This window comes from Tenrec ecaudatus, chromosome 12, assembly GCF_050624435.1.
Source record: "Tenrec ecaudatus isolate mTenEca1 chromosome 12, mTenEca1.hap1, whole genome shotgun sequence".
Classification (NCBI taxonomy): Eukaryota; Metazoa; Chordata; class Mammalia; order Afrosoricida; family Tenrecidae; genus Tenrec; species Tenrec ecaudatus.
In genome coordinates, this window is record NC_134541.1 from 124,539,349 (window position 1) to 124,561,382 (window position 22,034).

Consider the following 22,034-nt stretch of genomic DNA (forward strand, 5'->3'; position numbering starts at 1 on the left):
GTCTCCTGGAGGTGGGGGCAAAGACTGAGGGGCACAAGGAGGGCAAATGAGGGGCAGGGCTGAGGAGGAGAAGGCCAACCAAAGGGTGTGGGGGTGGATTCTCCAGACCCTGGCCCTCCCCACTTGGGCAGCTACCATCAGAGCTGGGAAGCCCAGGGGTGCCCCCTGTGGGCTGAAGCCGTAGTTCAGTAAGAGCGTGTGTGTGATGGGGGTGGGTGGGAGTCCTGGGGGGTGCTGCAAACTCAGCGCCCACAGTGCAGGCGGACCCAGTGTGAAGTAGGCTGGTGGAGATGGCGTGGACATAGCCCCCGCGTGACTGGTTCTTCTGAGTTTCAAGAGAAGCCAGGAGTACACAGCTTTTGTGTGAAATCCAAAGTCTGGCCAAACAGTCCTGTGTGCAGCTCGGCTCTGGCAGCCAGGTTCCAAGACTGGAGCAGTAACCGCTCCCAAAGGAGAGGGGCTGTCCAGAGGCGGGGACAGGGCTCTTCATTGTCCAAGTCCCCCATGCCCCTGCCTCGTCCGGCTCCGGGGAAGGGGGGCAGGCAGCCTGCAATGATAAAAGCCTGCCCAACACAGACACCAGGCCCCATTTGCTCCAGAGGGCAGGAAGTCATACCTGCAGCATCAGAGTGGGAAGGGCCCTTGGAGACCACCAGCCCTGCTGCCTATTCACTGAGCCCATGAGGGGCCCCGGTGGCTGGCAACCCCAAAGTGTGGGCACACAGCCTTGCCCCGGGGGGGGGGGCACTTACAATGGCGGCACTGCCTTGGACTCTCAGGTCCCGGTTCCCACCAAAGAGCCATCGGGACAGAGGTGGGAGAAACCCTTTATTTATTGATGTGTCTCCAGTCGGTTTAAAACATCATCCTTGATACAGAACAGACAGCCCTTCCACCTTGCCCTCCAAGGCTGTTGGCGTCATCGTTTCTGTCCAGCTCCTTCTGACTCAGCGCCTCCACCTGGGCAGAGTAGAACTGCAGGCCGTGGGGCCTTCAAGGCTCTGACCTTGGGGAAGCAGCTTGCCAGGGCCTGCTTCCCAGGTGCCTCTGGGTGCGTCTGAACTTGACCAACCACCTCTCAGTGAGGAGTGCTTACCCCTCCGCTCCACTAGGCAGTGGTTAAGGGGGAAATGGCCCCATGGGCTGGGGCTGACCGTAAGAGCCCCTCAGGGCAGCAGTGGAGCACAAGGCCCCTGCCCAGGGGAGGGGGACCTGTAGTGTTTGGGGGTGGGGTGGGGGCAGTTCACGGGGCTCTCGAACCCCTCCTTGTACCAACATCTATGGCCTGGCCGACAAGGGTCAGGAAGCATGTGGGGCGGGAAGTCTACCTCCCAGTGTCCCTCTCTTGGGTGGAGGGCCAGCGGGCGGGGAGGGCGGGCAGGGTCTCTCACAGGAAGGAATACTGGTTATTAATGGCTCTGGGATGGCCTCCTTCTCCGTCGCCCCCTAGCGGTAACTGCTGGAGCTGCACCGTCAGGTTCATGCCCGCGTCCCCGCCGGAGCCAGCGCTTCCCTGGGCCTCCAGGACGGGTCTCAGGGCCTCTTCCAATTCAGCCACGGGGACCAGCTCAGCCATGGGGACCAGCTCTTCCGGGACCCCTCCACTGCTCGCTTTCTCCTTCTCTTGCCTCTCTTTGGCTGCTGTGGCTGTGGCGGCCGCCACTTCTGGCGCCCCCGGCGCCTCTTCTGCCCCAAGATGTGGGGGATCTGTCCGTGAGGGGGGTTCAGAGGGTGGGGGTGGGTCATGGGAGGTGATCGGTTCTGGAGGGGGGTGGGGGGGAGAAGAGGACAGGCTGATTGTGGAGGGAGGTCAGCTCTGGCAGCGGCCTCCCCTTCACTCGTGCCCCCCTCACCTCCCGCAGCCATGTGCTAGCTCCCCACAAACCCATCTCCTGAGCACCCCGCATCCGTGGACGATGGCGCATGAGCAGCATGAGGAGGACCACACTTACACACAGTCACTCGCTCCGAAGGGCATGAGGGTGGAGGAGGCATCGGGGTGGCACCGCTCTCCCTCGCACACCCCTGCATGGCTCCCAGCCTGCTCCCGGCCTGGGGGGGGGGGTAACGAGGGGCAGATGGGACATGGGGGTGGGGGGAGAAATCATACAGGGACATCAGACATCACGGGAGGAGGGTCGGGGGTCAGACTGAGCAATCCCTGAGAAGGGCAAGGTGACGAAAGGGCAGAGACAAGGCTGGGGGGACGGGTGGGGAGACAGTCGGATGATGGACAGAGTCCGATGGAATGGGGATGCATCGCCCCGCTCTGTGCTCCTCCTGGAGCCCCTGCCTGCCTGCCTGTTGGCACCCTAGCACAACCTCCTCTCCCCTGCTCTCCCAGGCCAAGCCTCTCCTCCTCACAGCCCCCGCCCCGGCGGCTTTCTGGCACACACACCTCACTCCTTGGGTGCACGGGCACCTCCTCCCCTGCAGACCTGCTCTGCTCACCCTGCTGCCGCTGGGCGGATACGACGTAGCTGACAAGGACAACGTCACTGGAGCCTCCGGACTCCAGAGGGATGGGGTGCACCTGGAAATGCTCGAGCATATCGAAAATGGACTGGAACCACAGGTGCTGGACCCGACACTGACCCTCCTCGTTCAGCGACAGACGCAGGTGCTGCGAGCAAGATGATGTGGAGCTGAAGCAGCCGACAGAGAGCAGCTTGGCTTCTGGAGACCCAGCCCCCCACCCCCCACCCCAATCTGAGCAGAGCCCAGGCTCCAGGCCCTCACCTTGGCCTTGCCCTGGAAGTTGAAAGTGAGCACGTACTCGCCACGCCTCGTCTCGCTCTGCCGCACTAGGAACACGCCGTGGGAGCCAGCACCCCCAGCCAGCACCAGCTGGGCCGCTTTGAGCCGAGAGAGCATCCCGTGGAACCACGGGTACCCTGAGAGGGGCTGCTCCCCCTCACCTCCCTCCGCCTCCCCCTGGAACAGGAATGACCCTTCAGGAAGGAGAAGGAGGGAAAGCGGGGGTCAGGGAAGACTTCCCACAGCGGGAGGATAAAAACCTTGCACCCCACTTGAGGGATCCCCCTTCCCCTGGGGGCCAAACCCTCAGTGTTCCCGGCTCGAAGAGCAGGTATCCAGGCCTGGAGACAGGCACCCCACAAACTCTGGTACCTGTGGCTGCTTCCGGAGTGTCCAGGGGAGGGTAAGGGGCTGAGAGGGGATGAACAGTCCCTGGTGGGGGTCCCTCTTCAATGGGGATGCGGGGGGGCAGCTCAGGGGGGAGTAGTTCCATTGAGTCAAAGTGGGAGGCGGCGATGGAGGCAGAACTGGGGGAGATGGATGCCGAGGGGCGGTCTGAGAGGCCCCCGTATGCCCCTGGGGAAATAAAAAACGGAGGGGAGGGAAGCTGTTAAACCTCAAGAACTAGAGCAGGTCATGCCCCCCTCCCAAGACCCATTCCTCCCCATTCCCACCCCTCACTGAGGCCCTGTGCCCCTCGGCTGCAGGTACCGCCTGGGGTCCTAAGATCCAGATGTGGCCCTGGTTTCCCCCACCAACGGCTGAGCCTGCAAGGGTACAGTGCTCTAGTATGGTGACAGGTGAGAGCAACCCTTTGTTTGCTTACAGGACAAAGGCATCAACTCCAAGAGCTACCAGAGACCTTCTTCCCACCATCCCTAAGCTAATCTGCTTGAGCTTTACCTGGGTTTGCACACCCTCCACATGTACCCAGCACCCCTGACATCAGGCTCTCCGGGCCTGGCTCCCAGTAGCCTGCTACTTCCAGCCCTCTGTACCGCCCCCTGCCCCCGGCCAGTACTGTCCTGGGAGCCCCCACCTGACTCTCCTCCGTGGGAGCCCCTTTTGGAAGGGGACACCTGTATGCCCTGTGGGATTAGGGCCTGCCTGCAAGAGGGTGGGGGCAGGATGGGCTGAAGAGCACAGGACTCAGGAGGCCAGTGCTGGCTCCCATCTCTGTCAGGGACGCCGTTCAGGGGCTTCTCAGAAAGCCACGGCACCTCCCTGGGCCCGGCAGGCAGTTTGAGAAACAAGGGGGCTGGACTTGATGACTCTGGAGGCCCAGTCGAGCTTTGAGGCCTGGTTCCTCTATTCCTTTGCTGACTGTAGCTTGTGTGTGCACACACACATTGAGCACGGAGACACTCAAAGCACACGACGGAGTGGCCGTGGGCAGGTGAGCGGGGCCAAGCAGGAAGGCCCTTGCCTTTGTGTGTCTCTGGGCAGGGCGGGCTTGGCTGGACCACACAGCAGGGTCAAGAGAAAGGTAGGCATCATCATCATCTACAAGTGCCCAGCGCCATGTGCGTGTTCTGGAAGCCTGGCAAAGAGAGCTGGCACCTCCACTTTCCTGGAGAAGCTCCAAGGATGGCCAGAGAAGACTGGATGGGAGTTGGCCGGGGGCCACGGGGCGATGACAGTGATGGGTGGCAAAGGCAGGCTTAGGGAAGCAGGCCAGCCTAGCTGGGAGGGGTGGAGCCAGGGGTAGAGGAACTGCAGTCTAGAGCCCGGGCCCACGGCCTTGATGGCAGGGGGTCTCTGGGGTCTGCTTACCCTGTGACAGGCGGTCGTGGCTCTCGCTGGGGCCCAGCTGCAGATCCTGGCTGGGCAGGCTCTCGGAGTGATTCAGACAGGGCAGCTCCAGGCTGTCTGTGGCCTCCCTTGTAAGGAATGCACTTCCAGGGACCAGAGGGAGGGTCATGGGGCGGGGACTGGGAGCAGGGCAGGGTCTGCAGAGGCAGGGAATGCTGTCACTAGGAGAGGGGCAAACGGCTGCCCCAGCCCACTCCCAGTGAGCAGAGCCTGCCCTCACCCTGGGCTCAGGCGGTCCTGGATGTCTGAGAGCCAGGCCTTCACATGGAGCGCATCTGTGGTCTCCAGGATGTACTCTGCAGGGCCTTCCACCTACAGGCCAGGGCGGGCACAGAGGAAGAATACAGGCAGCACACTTCCAGCGGGTGAGGTCCTAGCACTGCCCTCTCTTTCTTGCCCTCCCTGGAAAGGCTACACCCCAGGGGCACACCCTCCGAAAACTCCCGTGTCCCCTGCTCACATGTGCCTCCTGCTCCTGCACAGCACCTACCTTGACCACAAACGTGTTCTCCCGGTCGGGCATCTCCAGGGCCGTGGTGGTGCGGACGTCCGTGATGGCGGAGCAGGGAATGCTGAGCCGGGGCCGAGAGGCCTGGGTCAGGGGAAGATCCAGGCTTGGGGTGTACAGACACCACCACACCCTCGAGTGTCCCCTCACCCGCCCGCCACTGCCACAGCTTTCCTGTTACCCCCTCAGGAGGCAGGCAGAAACACTGCTCACTCAGCGGCCCCCCACCCCCTCCACTGACCCAGAGCAGGAGCTAACCTTCAAAACCAAAAGGAAGCCAGGGCCAGCCCTCCCACCTGCTCCAGGCCTCACCTTGGGCGGCACGAAGAACTCCAGGCGACTTCCTCCTCCGCCTTCTTCGGTCCGCAGCAGTAAGCGGCACTTCTGCCACTGGGGCTGCCCTGCTCCCCCGCCTCCCCGGCCCACCCCAGCGGGGTCCGTCGCCCCGTCTTCAGCCCCCATGAAACTCAGCAGCTCCTCTCGCTGCACCAACCCTGCGCCGTCCTTCAGGGCGCCCCCTCCCCGACTGAGTCTCAGCCTCTCAAAGCGATGAGTCCACCGTTCCCCCGGGAACGGGCCGTCACCAACCAGACCCCGGCCAATGGTCCCAGCCCCGCCGGAGGAGTTGGAATTGCTGTTCCCCCCCAAGACCGGGGGCCCAGAAGAGGTCTCTAGGGGCCCGACCGGGGAGGGCGGGTCCACGGCGCCCCGCCACTGCAGGATGCCGCGCACGGAGCCGCGCACAGAGCGGCCCACCGAGCGCAGGGAGAAACGCTTCTTCAGCTTCGGCTTCGAGGAGGGGGCCGCGGAGGAGGGGCCTGCGGATGGGATGGGGCAAGCCAGGTCCTCGGAGGAGCGTGAGGGGCCCAGCGCGGCTAGGGGCCCGCCCGCCCTGCAGCTCTCTAGGGACAAGTCATGGGGTGGGATCTCCGAGCCAGGGCTCAAGGGAGCCAGGATGGGTGGCGAGAGGGAGCCCGAGGCCCGGGCCACCTCCGCTTCAAAGTGCTGCAGGAAGAGCTCCGCAAAGCGGCGGGAGAAGGCGGCCTCGGCGCCCGGCCCTGCGTACTGCGGGTGCGAGGCCAGGTAGAGGCGGAAACGCCGGGCGAAATCCAGGGCGGCTGCCCGGGCATGGGACTCACAGAACTCTCGCCAGCTAGGAGGAGGGGGCGGCGGCAGCGGGGGAGGGGAGGGGGACGCCCCGTCCTCCTGGGCAGGGGCACCATTCATGATGGGCCCCAGGAGGCGGCGAGGGGCAGCGTGCGGGGAGGGGCAGCACGGAGGGAAGTGGCTGGAAGACCTGGGGTGAGCGGCAGCAGCTGCAGAAGGAAGAGAGAGGCACACACTGTCAGCCCGGGCTGCGACAGCGGGCAGCCCCCACCCCCGGCCTCCCTGCTCAGAGCCACAGGGAAGGGGACCAGTGGGCCTTGCTTAGTTCCCCTCCCTCAAGTCCCAGAAACCCGCTCCTGCTCAGCACCCACTTTCTCGGGCTTTGGTTCCAGCACACTGCTGCTCTGAAAAGAAAAGTAAGCCCTCTCTGATCCTTTCCCCAGAGACCCCGCTGAGTTGGAATTCTCTCACACACGTTGGAAAGTTTTGACAACCCTTACAATAGACAAACAAGACGCCATGGTTAAGTGCTCTGGCTGCTACCCAAAGGTTGCTGGTTCAAACTCACCAACTGCTCCCAGGGAGAAAGGCCTGAAGATGTGCTCCCATAAACTTTACAGCCTAGGGGCACCCCAAGAGCAGACCACCCCGTCCTAGCACACAGCAACACACTAGATGAGGAAAGGGAATCTGAGAAAAGACTCAGAATTCCGACTCTGGCTTGTTGGTGGCAGATCCCTTGCCCACAGGGAACAGTGGGACCAGCCTTCCCAATGGCCCCTGACTGCCAGCAGGGGAGCTGGACCCACAGAGCTTTTAGCTCCGAGGACGGAAAGCTGGACTTAGCCTGGAAAGCTGGACTCCCGTCTGTGCAGCAGAGCCTACATTTTGGGGACCTCTGCAGGCTAGGACAGAGACCGTATCTCCTGGGGAAGAGATCCCGTAGGTTGGCTGGGGCAAGTCTCTCTTGGCATGTTATAGAAAGCTGGAGGTCCTAGGGCTGTGCCACTCCCCTGCTACAAGTTGGAGAATATGCTAAAGGTGGGTTATCCCAGTGGTTAAGTCCTGGGTCCGGGAGTCAGATTTAGGACCAAATCCTAGCTTCGCCACCTATTGGCTGTGCGACTGGGAACAAGTGAGGTCTTCCCTGAGCCCCGGTTTTCTTACCTGTAAAACAGGGAAGAACGAATGATGCCTACCACTTAGAACTGTTGCGAGACTGACCGGACTAAAGCAGTGCTTGGGACAGAGTAAGCAAACACTGCATCACCGCCAGGCTGCTAATAAGGGGCCAGTGGCTGTGCTACGGGAGAAAGTCCTGACAGTAGATTTAAGTCTTGGAAACCTTAGGGGGGCAGTTCTACCCTGTTCTGTACATTCCCTGAGAGGGGTGGGGAGGGGGAGTGGGGTTGGTTGGTTCAGGGACCATCCTGAAGTTTATGGGCAGTATAGTATTACAGCTCCAATCTTCTACAAGGGAAGGCAGAGAGAGAGAGGAAAACGTTTACCAGGAACTAGTAACCGGAAAGTGGTGGAGCTGGGCCTGGCCTTTACGGTCCTCCGATCATTTCTTAGTACTCCTCCTCCCCTATGATGCTGGAAGGTGACAGTCCCTGGGCCGGGTGAGGGCCGCTCAGGAAAGTCTCCCCAGACGCTCAGAGACCTGACTGCAAGTCAGCCAGCTCGCCTTCCTCCTCAGTCTCGGTCCGACGGAGCAGGCACCAACCACAGCGACGACTCCCAAATCAAGAGAAGAGGCCAAGAGATGCGGGAGTCACGGAGCCCAGGGGAACCGCGCCAAGAGGTGCAGACACAGCAGAGACCAATCTCAGCCAGAGGCTACCGCAGCTCTCACGGGCCCACCTGACCCCTGCACCACCGACAGCCCGAGTGACCTGCCGGCCCGCTGACCCTGCGACTCCCGAACTGGGGACTCAACCGCTCATCTGTCAAGCAGGGCTGACACGTCGCCCCGTGCACCTGCTACCACCCCCACCCCCTCGGCACAGTCCGTCTATTTCCCGAAGAGCTGGGGACGGCGGGGGGAAAGGGGGGCTCGGACTCCCTGGGCCTGGTGATCAATCCATTGCGACTCGACTCGGTTCCCAGGCCACCCCTCGCCCGACCATTCCCCGGGGCCGCGGCCTCCTGGGGACTCTCCCGGTCCGCCGCACCCCCTCTGGAGAGAGGGGCGCACCTCTTGCTAAGCCCACGCTCGCTACCCCCACCGCTCACCCCCTCCACCACCACCACCACCACCACCGCACTCCCCCACCCAGGGCTCGTCTCAGGTGCCAGGGCCGGGGCCAGGTGGCGAAGAGGGAAAAGGTCCTTAAAGAAGGGGGTTCCGGTTCCGGTCCCACCTGCATCTCGGTCCCCGCGGTTAGCTCCAGCGGTGGTGGCGGCGGCGGCGGCGGCGGTGGCGGTGGCGGTGGCAGTGGCGGCGGCGGCAGCTCCCGCTCCCTCCCCCCTCTCCGCGACCAGCTCCCAAGCCGGCTTTGCGCAGGCGCCGGACCCCCTTTTTCCCGTCACCGAAGGAAGAAACCATAGAGAGGAAAGAAGAGAGCGAAGGGCATCTCCGTCCTCACTTCCGCTTTCCTCCGCCTCCTCGTCGGCGCGGGCCCTGCAAGCAAGAGGCTGGAGCGCAGGTTGTGCGCGTCTCGTAGCGCTTCGCGGGCTCCCTCCATTGCACTGAGGAGACACCACAAAACCCGCCGTGGGAAAGGGTTGGGCCCTTCCGGAGCGGTTTCTGGCCAGGCCGGAGATCAACCATAGAGAAGCCGCCTGCGGGGATAGAGCACCGCGGCCCGGCGGCCGGCTAGAGCGGCGCCGGGGGAGCGGCCCCAGCGAGCTGGTGAGACCGTCTGGAGAGTCGGCTGCCGCCTAGAGCGCCTGGCCGGCTCCTGAGGGGCCGAGGACACCGCCCCCAAGGAGCGGGGCGAGGCGCGACGCGGGTGACCTTGGGGAGGCCCCGCAGGGAGGCGGAGCCTGAACTTCCGACCTTGGCGGCTTTGGTCGAGCAGGTGGCCGATGGGGAAAGAAGAAGGGGGCACCCATTATTACTTCGAAGGTCAATTTCGGACGTCCTTGTGAGACGTCGGGCGGCCTGTGGGCGTCTCAGCCTGGGGCTCTGGGAAGATACCAAGGCCGTCCAGACATCCCGAGGTGCTAATTAAAAGGTAGAGACGTGGAGTCCACCCACCCAGAGGTGCCTCGAAGAACGGGCTGGCAGTCAGCTTCTGAAGTGGAAGCCGTGGGGAACGCTGTACGGCACAGGCCACCTCTGACTGGGTCCCGCCAAGGGTCCCAGGGGACCGAGAGCACCTGCAGGGGTGAGGGCTCCTGACACGGAATGCCCTAAGCGAGTCCATCCTTTAGGAACAACTGGCTACAGGGCCATGAGATGGCAACGACGGGTCCCCGGGTCTGTTCCCCCCACGCATTGCGTTGTTTAGCCTCTTGGCTCAGACACAGATGGGGTCCCAGAGGTCACCGCTATTCCGGTTCACGCCTGAGAGCAGCAGGGCCAACTGCCTAACTCCAAGGTGGCCAGGAAAAGGAGGAGTTTATTTTGGAAGGTTTCACCAGCAGGGCAGCAACTCAAACCGTCTTAGCGATGTCCCATTTGGAATTGGAATACAAAAGGAGTATATACTTTTAATTTTGGAATTCAGCCCCTGGAGGACTCACGTTGATGTGTTTACATTAACTCAGGCTTTAGAATAACCACGGGAAACAATTGTGTGGGTTTTTGGTTGTTGTTTTTTTTAACCGCCCCACCCTACAACAATTGTTGACCCTGTGCAAGCCAACAGAACAATAAGGTTCTTTAAGCCTTGGGTCAGCCTTGGTGGACTAACCAGATTAAGTTCGTGACCAATGAGCAAGTAAGAGAAGAATCTCATCAGTTACCTGTCCCCTAGGGGGACATCGAAACCAACCTGTTGTCTTCTGAGCAGTGCAGTGAGTTAGGAAAATTCCATAGAAACTGCTTTAAGTAATTTAGGCTACAATGACTTTAAGCTTAGTCCAAACAGTTTAGCAACTCTGGGGGAAGGAGCCTGTCTCTCCTTTTGGGATTTCCGGCAAAATCTCCAAAACTGACTTTATCAGTATTCATGTCTCGAATCCTGTGCCCCTCCCAGAACATGTCCTGCCAACTACCTGGAGCTCAGAGATGGCCTTCATGACCGTCTTCATCACTGCCCGCCTACTTCTCCAGCCCAGAGGACCATGCCAATGGAAAGGACCCCATTCTTGTGGCACCCCTCATGCCCCTTTCTCTAGGGGACTCATCATTGAGAGAGGCCCAGAGAAGGAACACAAGAGAACCCTTCAGTAAGGGGTGTCTGGTTGGCTACCATTGGGCTTTGAGTCTCCACTCTGCACTCACCCACATTTTCAATTATATGATTTTTTTGTTCCTTGGTGCTTGATACCTGATCCCTTAGACAGCTCGTGGTCACACAGTCTGGTGTGTTTCTTCCATGTGGGCTTTGTTGCTAGATGGCCACTTTTTTATCTTCGAGCCTTTAAGACCTCAGATGCTATATCTTTTGATAGCTGGGCACCATCAGCTTTCTGATAGCTGGGCACCACATTTGCTTATGCACACATTTGTCTTTATTGATTGTATCAGGGAGGTGGGCACCCACTGATAAGATTTTTCTTTGATGTCTGATAACTGGTCCCTTCTGCACCTTGTGGTCAGACAGGCTGGTTTGCTTCTTCCATGTGGGCTTTGATGCTTCTCAGCTAGATGGCACAGGGAAAAAGATACTGTATACAAACACTCCAGGGGTGAGGTCCAGGTAGTATGGCAAGGGCCAGACCAAATCCAGGGTGGAGGGAGGAAAGGGGAAAGGGAAAAAAAAAAAAGATGTGTTATGGGGAATAGGACACTGACCCACCCAAGGGGAGGGTATTGTTTGTCTCCCCACAGGGGAGGAGACCAGATATAAAGCCAGTGCCAGTCGAATGCAGTGTGCTGGCAAGGAGTGGGGAGCCAGAGGAGGGGCCTGAGGGCTTGGCCCCCATACTAGCTAAGTGGACAACTGCCCCTCACCCCAGAAAAATTTACTTGAGAGGATGGCACTGAAGCTAGGGGAGAGGGGCATGTCAGATCAGCATAAATGGGAGCAAATGAAGGGAGAGGAAGAGAGAGTGGAGCACATCCTGGCCCATCAGATCTGGAGGACGATATCCCCGCTCTGAAGAGCCAATGGACAGAGTGGACAATATGGCTGATCCCTCTACAAGACACGCCGTCCCTTGATGGCCCAGGGCCCTAAGGGGGACAATACTGGAGACTCAGGGCCTGGACTGGCCCAGAATGATCCTGTGACACTGAGGCAAACCACTAAAAGCATGCAACACAGCAAGTGTGGGAGCAGAGCAGGGAGCCCATGAGGGAGTACAAAGGACAGACTCTGAGGCCAAAGCATGGTTGGTACCCCATTGGACCTGACTGAAGTTCACGCCTAGAGATGAAAAATCAGACCTTGATCTATTTACAGGTTTTTCTTTTCTTTTTTTTTTTTTTCAGGTTTTTCTTCTTAAAATTTTTTCTTTTAATTAATTTGTTCTTCTATGGGTTATTGGTTTCCCTTTTTATGGTCATAGCTGAGTTCTCACTAATTGCCTATCTTGCAATGACTTGATTTTTGGTACATATTATTATCTCTACAGATATATCTAGATAAGTCTGGAGGAGAAAACAATGGGACCAATGGTTCCAAGGAGACACGGGAGAGGGAGAGGAGGGGGCAAGGAGGTGGTGCTGACCAACCCAAGGACAGGGGAGCAATAAGTGATCTAAAATCAGTAGCAAGGAGGGTGTGAGTTGGCTGGTAGGGATTCAGCAAGGGCAAGGTAACCTAGAGAAATTACTGAAACCCAAATGAAGGCTGAGGAGGATAGTGGGACAAGAGGAAAGTAAAAGGAAATAGAGGAAAGAACTAGGTGACAAAGGGTATTTATAGAGGTCCAAAGACTGGAATGTACATATGTAAATATATTTATATGAGTGTAGGGAAACAGATCTATGTGCATATATTTATAGGTCAAGTACTAGGGCAGCAGATGGACATTGGGCCTCCACTCAAGCACTTACTCAATGCAAGAACACTTTGTTCTATTAAATTGGCATTCCAGGATGCACACCTTCCCAACACGATTGCTGAAGAAAAATGTGTGCATAAGCAAATGTGGTGAAGAAAGCTGATGGTGCCCAGGTATCACAAGATATAGCGTCTAGGGTCTTAAAGGCTTGAAGATAAGCAAGAGGCCATCTAGCTGTTAACATTTTTTAACAGGCAGGGGAGAGGGTAGAAAGCGCTGAGATGATGTGTTGGGTCAAGCTTCTTGGAAGCACCCTCTGAAATGAGGATGTGTGTGATGATGTTAAGAAAGTGTGATGAGGAGAAACGGGTAAGCAGGTGGAGAAGCAGGAGGAGAGAAGGACCAGAAAGGTTGAGCTCAGGCAAAGGGCAGTTCAGTGCGACCCCTGGGGAGCTCTGCATGTCAGCGATGCCTCAGATCAGTATTTTGTATTTCAGCATCCCTAAGGCATCGACTGAGTTGCCAATTCCTAAGTATTGTCATCAAGCCTCCAGTTGCCTGGGGTCAGTCTTCAAAAAATATATAAATTCAGTTGGGAGTAAAACCACACACCAAGGGGCGGTGGGGAAATGGACAAACACACATAGCAGTCATCAAAAGGGAGCCAGAGGTTTGGGGCTGTGCATTGCCATCGCTTCCAACAGAAGGAATTAGGGTGACAAGATTACTGAGTGACTTTCTCTCCCTGCCAGCAACCCTATAGGACGGCCCCCAGGCACTGCTTAGAAGAATTTTTAACCAGAGTAGAAAGCCTGCTCTTGCCCCTGTGGGGTGCCTGATGGTGCTGAGCCTCTGACCATTCAGTTAGCAACTCAACCCATTACTAGGGCTTCCCTCGAGTGACTTTGGTGGGAGTAATTTTAAGGAAGTGGTGCTAGCAGAAGCCTAAGTGGATGGGATTCAGGATGAGTGGGAGGGGAGGAGGGGGAAGAGGAGGAATGGGGAGCACTCCACCTGGCTGACAAAGGTAAGATGCTTGATAAGCAGAGGAGCCCTGGTGGAGTAGTGGATACACATTGGGAGCAAGACAAAGCTGTCGAGCGTCACAGTCCCGGAAACACAGGGCAGTCCCACAGGGTCGCCATGGGTCGCAATCCACTCTTGGTTTTCTGTAGGGGAGGTAGCTCAGTAGTAAAGCTCTCAGCGGCTGACCGGAAGACCTCCCCCCCCCCCCCCCAGCTGCTGTTGAGACAAGACCTGGTGGTCTACTCCTGTACAGCTCTGGCCTAGGAAACCCGGTGGGCAGCTCAGCTCTTATGGCGTTACTAGCTGGAACCAATTCCACAGCACACTGCAGTTGTTTGTTTGTACCCCGAGACGTCTCAGGGGGAAAGGAACCCAGTGGAGAGAAAATAACGGGTGGAACCAGGTTCTTGGGGAGGTGGGAAGGGACGGAAGCCAAGGCCCAGGTTAAGCCAAGGAGGGAAACACTTCTTTCTCAGGAAGAGGGACTAATGTTCCCCATGCTTTCAGCTGCAAGTAAAACAACCCCAGCAGAGGCTAGGTACATACCAGTTAGAGCTGAAATGCGAATAAAACACGTGCTTTGTGCAAGGCGCCTGCTCACAGAGCAGGCAAACTCCATTCAGAGTCTTAACCTAAATTCTTTCCGACCAGGGACCCAGCTGTGTGGCAGCTTCTGGCCTCAGGCAGAGTATGTTTGAAAGTAGATTACAATTGCCAGGCCAGCCCAGGGAGGGGCAGTCTGGCCTTCAAGGAACTGGTCCAGTAAGTCTTTGATGATTTACCTCAGAGATGGCAGCCTGTCATCTCAAGTTAGGGTTCTGTTAGCTATGACTTAGGGTCATCTAAGTCATGAATCATCTTTCACCACCACAAAGGCAGGGAGCCAAAGCCCCACAGCCTACCTTGTGTCTTAACCCTGCTTTAGAAGCCCCTCTGCAACCTGATGAAGTGATTTCCTTTGTTTCCCAGGGCCTGTAATTAGCCCCATGGCCACTACTGGAGGCCATTTTGGTTAGCCTCGTGCTGATGTCCTTCATCTGAATGAAAGTCTGTCCTGTTTAAGGCTTGGTAAAAAGATGTCTATAGAAGATGTTTGGATGTGGATCTTTCCCTCCCTAAAGCAGCTAGTTAAAACATGAAAAGAGGAGCCTATTGGTGTACAGAATCGGCAAGTCAGAAGTAGACAACTTTAGCCATGGCCCAAACCAGAGGCCCCGCCTCAACTGCTGTCTGTCTCTGGGTTGGCTCTGTTCTCCCCTGGACAGTTCTCATTCCTCTGCAGGTTGTGCACCCTCAGAGGCTGACAGCCACCAGCAGCTCCAAGCTTACATTCTATCAACTTGAAGAACTAGCAGATTTAAAAAAAAAAAGACTACTTTCCCCATAGCTCCAGAAATAGGGCTGGGTCCCTCAATGGCCATCCTTGGACCAATCACTTATAAGCAGGAAGGATGGGTTGTGTCGACTGCTAAATGAATCATGAACCCAAGACTGGAGACAGGGAAGCTCTGCTCCATCTCTTCGAAGGGAACTAGGGGTCTCTGGTGGGGGGAGGAATTGTTTCTAGAATTCTTTTTTTTTTTTTTAATGAAAACATCCCCACACTGAAGCTATTGTTTCTTGACCCATCCTCCATCTGGGTTTCGCTGCCATCAAGTCAATCCTGACTTGCAGTGACCGCACAGGAAGAGGCAGGACTGGAGACGAGGTGGAGCCCTGTCTTTCTCCTGAGTTGCTGCTGGTGGTTTCAAGCTGCCAACCTTGCAGACCACAGTCTAATACAAAGCCTCTTCACCACCTGATCGCCTCCAGGATTCTTATAAAGGCCATCTGGGCCCTTCCTTATCCCGAGATGGGGATTTCTCCTATTCTGCTATCTGTTCTGGGATGTCAAAGTTAGCCTCATTCTTTGGCCTGGACCTCCCTGTCCCTCCAAACCATATCCAGTGCATCCTGAGCATGTCTGGGCCTAAAGCCCCCCAGGTTTGCTCGGGTCCTGCCTCTGAACATCCAGTTCCCTCTCTCTAGTTTCAGGCTCCAAAGTGGGGCCACCTTCTAGGGAGCCATGTAGGGCTGACCCACCTAGGCAACTTATGGGGTGTCTGACTTGGCAGACTTAGGACATTTCCAACTGGGACGTCCTCAGTCATGCCTGCAGGACAGGAGTGGGTGGGGGCTCTGTGTTAGGAAGGGCACACGGGGCTAGGATGGAGATAGCTGGGAAGAAGGGACCAACCAGGCCTGGGGGCAAGATGTGCAGTGACCCGGGAGGGGGCTGATGAGCAGTGTGGGAGGGGTGGCCACGCCAGCACTGCCCGGCTGGCAGGTGGGGACGAGAAGAATGAAGGATGCCTTTGAGCTTCCCATCAGAGTCTGTAGACACTCAGGATCCAGCTCTGGGGCCGAGTCGATTTGCCCCAGGGCTGGACTGCTCTCAAGGACACCAGAGCTCCGGCTCCTTTGGGAAGTCACTGCCCCAAGAGATAATAACCACTCGAGGCCCCCAAAGTCACAGTGACCCACCTTTATTTATTTACCCCAATGTATTTACTTGTTTAACATTTTATTAGGGACTCATACAACTCTTATCACAATCCATACATATACATATGCTTTGAAAATGATTAGGGCAAAGAATGTACAGATGTGCTTTTACTATTGATGTATGTATATGTATGGATTGTGACCCATCTTTATTTATAAAACAAACGTGAATACAGATTTTGTTTTCCAATGGAAACCTCAAACAAAGTCCCTGTAAAAATGCCCAACAGATAGGATTCAACAAGCGGTTCCTTCAAACACGTCTTCACTTGTTAGTCCCTGTGTGTGCTTCAGAGTGAAAAGCAAAGTTACCATTGAGTGAGCTGGTGAGACAGAAGAGGTCCCAAGCAAAGCAAGGAGGAGCTAGGTGGTGCAGGGTGAGAGCACGCAGCAGTAGAAAGGTCCGTGGTTTGAAGCCACCAGTCACTATGGGAGAAAGATGGGGCCGGCTTCCGCAGACCACAGCCCAGGAAACCCCCCGAGGCAGTTCGACTTTGTCCTTTAGGGTCGCTGAGATGCAGAATCACACCACAGCGATGGGCCTTCTAAACTACATGGACCTCACAGCAACTGTTTCAAGGTTTCTCCAGCCTCCATGGCTCCAGAAAATCTGGATGCCAAGAGACTTTCTGTATTTGGGGAACCCCTCCAATCATTTGTGCCTCCCCAGTATCAGAGCTAGACTACACGTCTGCCTCCTCTGAGCCATGAGCTAGGCGTCACTCATCAGATACATCCACGTGAGACGGTGTATGCATCGCTTTGCGGATGCCAATGTGGCTCGAGCTGCCAGCAACAGCTCTGGTTCTCGGTTTGGTGGCAGGGGTCATGGTCGTTTCCTCATTGGGTCAGATTTGTGACTTGGGAGTTCGTTCTCAGCCCTCTCCACAAATCTGTCAGCAGCTTACTACTCTAACCCTTCTTCAGCTTAAACCAGCCGACGAGAGGACGTCTGCTGGGTTATCTGTACCTAGATTCCCGAAGGTCTCATTTGCTGCTTTGCACACTCGACGGCACACATTCCCCCCGCCCCCATGGACTCTTCTTGGCACCGTGTTCCTCAAGCTTCAGTCATTAATGTGCCCGAACCCAAACTCACTGCCAACTCATAGTGACCCTCTAGGTCAGGGAACAACTGCCCCATGGGCTTCCTAAACAACTCTGTAAACAGAGTAGAAAGCCTTGCTGTGCTCCCTCCCAGTGGCTGGTGAATTAGAACCACTGGCCCAGCAGTTAGCACTCCAATGCCATAACTGAGCTCACATGGCGGTTAGTTAAGCAGCAGGCTGCTGACCAGTGGTTCAAACCCACTAGCCACCCTCCAGGGAAAGAGGGTGCTTTGTAAAGGTTTACAGCCCTGAGAACCAACCCTACGGAGCATCTGCTCGGCCTGGAAGGGCGCTGTGAAGGCAGGACGGGCTTTGATAGCCGACTTGGGGTTTGGTCCCCCCCAATATGTGCCACTCGATTGATACTGTACATTGGTTCATTTTTAACCTCAATATCATCCAATAAACAATATACATTAAAATCTAGACCAAACAGAAAAGCCCACGGAAACGAGGGCTTGTGAGCTTGTGAAGGAGGCCACCATGACACGTGTCACAATTGCTTAACGGGCACCATAACTGCTGTGTAACCCTTCACGGACAAGTGTTACTGTTTTTAAATAATTTTAAAAATCATTTTTACTGGAGGCTCATACAACTCTTATCACAATCCAGTTTTTAAAAAAAATAATTTTATTGACATGTCTTATTCATTTCAATATATCTTCCCTTCCTGTACAGTTCTGTTGTTCAATCCCATTGGCTGGGGCTTTACAATCATTAATGCTCTCAACCCTCCCCCCTACCCACCCACCCACTTCCTGCACCCTCAGGGAATCCTTACTCCTGTCACTGTCTCTGAGGGGTCATCTGTCTTGACTACCATGTACCAAGTGATCTTGAATTAACATTCGCAAATCTAAGATGATTAATGAGGTATATCATGTATGGACCATCACAATAAGGGGAGAAAATCTCAAAGAACTAGAGGAGAGTTTTATGGTTTATCAGTGCCACACCACACTCTGGATTTACCCTGTTCCGTGAGGCCCTCTGAAGAGGGACTGTCCAGTTGTCTTGCTGGTGGACTCCGAGTCTCCACTACATCCACTCCCCTTCCTATCAATTTGGATGCATTTTTTTTTAACTTCTGATACCTCTCTCTGTCGACACCTTATGATCACACAGGCTGGTGTGCTTCTTCCTCGTGGGCTTGTTGCTTCCTGGCTAGATGGCTGACTGTTTTACTACAAGCAAATATTTTGTATCTTTTGATTGCCTGGCACCATCAGCTCTCTTCACGTTTGCTTATGCACTCATTTTGTCTTCAGAACGCAGTGTTATTTTGTCAAGTATTAAGGTGGCGGAAGGACCTTGGGCCTCTACTCAAACACTCCCTCAATGCATGAATACCTTCTTTTATTAAATTGGAACTCTATGATGCTCACTCTCCCAACACAACGGCTGGAGCCAAAGTGGGTGAACAAGTAAATGTGGTGAAGAAAGCTGATGGTGCCCGGCTATCAAAAGAGATAGTGACTGGGGTCTTAAAGGCTTGAAGATAAACAAGCAGCCATCTAGCTCAGAAGCAACAAAGTCCACATGGAAGAACACACCAGCCTGTGTGATCGAGTGGTCCCAAAGGGATCAGTTACCAGGCATCAAAGAACAAAAAATCATCATTGACTGCACACCTCCATGATAGGATCGCTGAAGACAAATGGGTGCATAAGCAAATGTGGTGAAGAAAGCTGATGGTGCCCGGCTATCAAAAGAGATAGTGTCTGGGGTCTTAAAGGCTTGAAGGTGAACAAGTGGCCATCTAGCTAAGAAGCAAATAAGCCCACATGGAAGAAGCACACTGGCCAGTGTGATCACGAGGTGCCCAAGGGACCAGGTATAAGGCATCATGCAAAAAACAAAACAAAACGATATAAGTGTGTGTATGTATGTGTATATATGTATATATATATCATATTGAATGAAGGGGGAAGTGCAGAGTGGAGACCCAAGGCCCAAGTGTCGGCCAATAGAGATCCCCTCATAGAGGGGTTTAGGAGAGGAGATGGGTTAATTAGGGTGTGAGGTAGTATCGATGAAGAACAGCTTTCCCCCAGATCCTGGATGCTTCCTCCCCCCAACTACCATGATCCGAATTCTACCTTGCAGGGCTGGATAGGACAGAGGCTGTACACTGGTACATATGAGGGCTGGAGGTACAGGGAATCCAGGGTGGATGATACCTTCAGGACCAAGGGTGTGAGGGACGACGCTGGGAGAGTGGAGGGTGAGTGGGTTGGAAAGGGGAAACTGATTACAAGGATCCACATGTAACCTCTTCCCTGGGAGAGGGACAGCAGAGAAGGGGGGAAGGGAGACTCCGGATAGGGCAAGATATGACAAAATAACGATGTATAAATTACCAAGGGCACATGAGGGAGGGGGGAATGGGGAGGGAGGGGAAAAAAAAGAGGACCTGATGCAAGGAATGATTAGGGCAGGGAATGTATGGATGTGCTTTACACAATTGATGTATGTATATGTATGGATTGTGGTAAGAGTTGTATGAGTCCCTAATAAAATGTAAAAAAAGAAAAGAGAAAAAAAGAAGAGAAAAAAAAGATTAGGGCAAAGACTGTACAGATGTGCTTTATACAATTGATGTATGTATATGTATGAACTGTGATAAGAATTGTATGAGCCCCAATAAATTGTTAAAAAAAACCCAACAAGGTTCCTAAGAATAGAACATAACTGATCAGTAAGAGGAGCAAAGCCAAGCCACACCCCTTGACGTGAAAAAAAAATATCAGAACAGAAATAGCAGACGTGGGTAATGGCAGAAAGCACTGATGCTTGCCTAGACCGGGAGGGGGAGGGGGGCTGCTGGGGTTCAGAGGCGGGAGAGATAGTATGGAACACCACAAGGAAATATTTGGGGGCGATGAGAGAGAGGGTCAGGATTTTGATTGTGGTTCAAAAAGACGGGCCCAGACTTATCAAACTGACCACGATGTACAATTTACAGTGTGCCACTTAGACCTCGTTACAGTTGCTAAACAAAGAATCAAATTATAAAGATAATACCACTAAGATCGTCATGCCATCCCCCCCCAAATCACCTCCTACCTGTGGCCAATAGTATATGAGGATAAACTCTTAGGAACGAGTGACTGAAGGACCGGAAAGGGACAATGAAAGTACGCGGTTTACCACCCTTCCTCAGCAGGATGGGGCCCCCGCTGGCACGGTGGCTGTGTTGGCCTGCCAGCACCAGGTGAGCAGTTAGAAACCACCCACCTCTCCCAGGGAGAAACATGAGGCTGTTGAATCCTGTCACGAGTTACCAGCTCGGAAACCAACAGGGGCAGTTCTGCTCCATCCTTCTCGGGCCCCTATGAGTTATGAGCTGGAACTGGAAAAAGGGCAGCAAAAAAGAAAGTCGTCAACAAGATGGACTGACACCGTGGCTCCAACAATGGGCTCACGCACAGGAACAACTGTGAAGATGGCACAGTACCAGGTCGCTCTAGGTCGGAACCCACTCAATGGCACCTGGCAACATGCGTCAGCATCAACTCAATGGCAGTGAGGTTTGGTTTTTGGGCCGATGGGCTGGAGGGCCAGAAGTTTCTTAGCAAGTTCCTTGGCTTTATCTGAACAGCATGATCGTTAAACTAATACCTCGGTGTTGGACTTTTTAAGTGGATAAGCTTTCACAGTTCTTGAGGTTTTAGAGGTCTAATGTGAATCTCCCTGATCCTCAGTTTTTTCACCTGTAAAATGGTACACCACTGAGAAGAAAGAGCCCTTTGTGCAATGCTTCACACCCAAATGGCTTTAGTTCAGACTTCTTTCCCAATCCCAAACTCAGCTCCAGGAGGAGCTGTGCCCAGCCCTGTGGAATCCTACTCTCCATAGGAGCTCTCAAAAAAAAAAAGCTGCCCAGGTGGGTTTCCAAAACAGGAAACTCTTGAAGGGCATGGAAAGCCTCATCCTTCCCCATCGGTGCGAGTTGCAGCCCCACATAACCTCTGCCACCAGGGGTCCTTTCAAGGGACCCGTCAGTGGACTGTTCGAAACCAGCCCGGACTATTGACTCACACACCTGCTGAGCTTGGAGCGGTTCATCCGGGTCAGGCAGCTGCTGTGATTTCAAGATGATGTCCTCCAAGGCTTTTCACTGCTCTTGCATTTGCCAATGGGCCCCAGACCTTTCTGAACCAGCCATTCATTACTTCCCCCGCCCTGGGATGAGTGCTAGAGACACATCAGGGTGTTCTTCAGCCTGAGTCTTAATCTGTAAAATAAGGGGGAGCGGGAGGAGGCTATCTATGGGGATCATTAGCAAAGCCTTGTCTTGGGGGCATGTATTCGAGAAGCCAGGGCTGTTCAACCTTTGGAAGCCCCAGAAGCGCAGCTCAACTCGGCCCAGAGATCATTCCCTCTTCAGGTCCGGATCGTTCGAGTCAATTCTGACCCATGGCGACCGTCTAGGGCGGGAGAGAGTCACCCCTTTAAGTTTCCGAGGCTGTAAATCCTGACGGGGCAGAGCGCCTCCACCTTTTCGGGCGGAGAGGCTGACGGGCTTGCAGTGCGGACCGTGGGATCTGCAGCCCAGCACCTCCCTCGAACCACACAGCAACAGGGGCGAACGCGAGAGCCCGGTGTTGGGGGGAAGGTATTTGAGGAGCCGGGACTCTACATCCTGAAGTCCTAGGGCCGCCAGTTCGTTTCCTCTCTCAGGCCCAGTCGGTAGGCGCTCTCGATCACGGGGCCACGATTATTCCCATGGTACAGCTCAGAAAGGGCCCGAAGGGCGCCCAGGGCCAGGTCCTGCCTCCAGCGGGACGCGGCGGGTGGGAAGCCAGGAGTGGGGCCCTCTCCCGTGAGCCCGGCCTGGGCTCCCTCTAGGCCCGGCGCAGACCCACCCTAGGCCCTCCGCCCCGAGCGGGCGCCCAGGCGCCCCCGGTGCATCCTGGGACCATCTCCCCGCGGCGCCACCTTAGATCAGGGTGCAGTTCCGCTGCCCACGGGGCCAGGGCGCCGGTGGGGAAAGTGCCGACCGGCCCGGGCCACCGGCACGTTCTCCCAAGCCCTCCGCCTCGCTCCCGGAAGTCGGCCGAAACTGCCATAGAGACTGGCGGCTAGAGGCGCCCAGGTTTGCCCTC

The 22,034-nt window shown here is 55.5% G+C and overlaps 1 protein-coding gene across 4 annotated transcripts; it reads right to left on the reverse strand.

Annotated features, from left to right (window-relative positions):
• Window positions 1-823: 823 nt before the first annotated feature.
• Window positions 824-9,076, reverse strand: SH2B1 (SH2B adaptor protein 1). Of its 4 annotated transcripts, none has more exons than XM_075564664.1 (10): window positions 8,548-9,014; window positions 5,390-6,393; window positions 5,060-5,161; window positions 4,790-4,881; window positions 4,531-4,706; window positions 3,130-3,333; window positions 2,740-2,951; window positions 2,452-2,623; window positions 1,953-2,052; window positions 1,606-1,761 (listed from the first exon to the last, which is right to left on the reverse strand). In XM_075564664.1, the coding sequence occupies exons 2-10, from the start codon at window positions 6,302-6,304 to the stop codon at window positions 1,743-1,745; spliced, it is 1,992 nt and encodes a 663-aa protein (XP_075420779.1). In that variant the 5' UTR covers window positions 6,305-6,393; window positions 8,548-9,014; the 3' UTR covers window positions 1,606-1,742. The 4 variants fall into 4 exon arrangements, with proteins under 4 accessions (XP_075420780.1, XP_075420779.1, XP_075420777.1 ...); XM_075564662.1 differs by having other exon boundaries at window positions 1,622-1,761; window positions 2,399-2,623; window positions 8,548-9,076; XM_075564663.1 differs by lacking the exon at window positions 8,548-9,014 and adding an exon at window positions 7,693-8,536 and having other exon boundaries at window positions 1,622-1,761; window positions 2,399-2,623.
• Window positions 9,077-22,034: the final 12,958 nt, after the last annotated feature.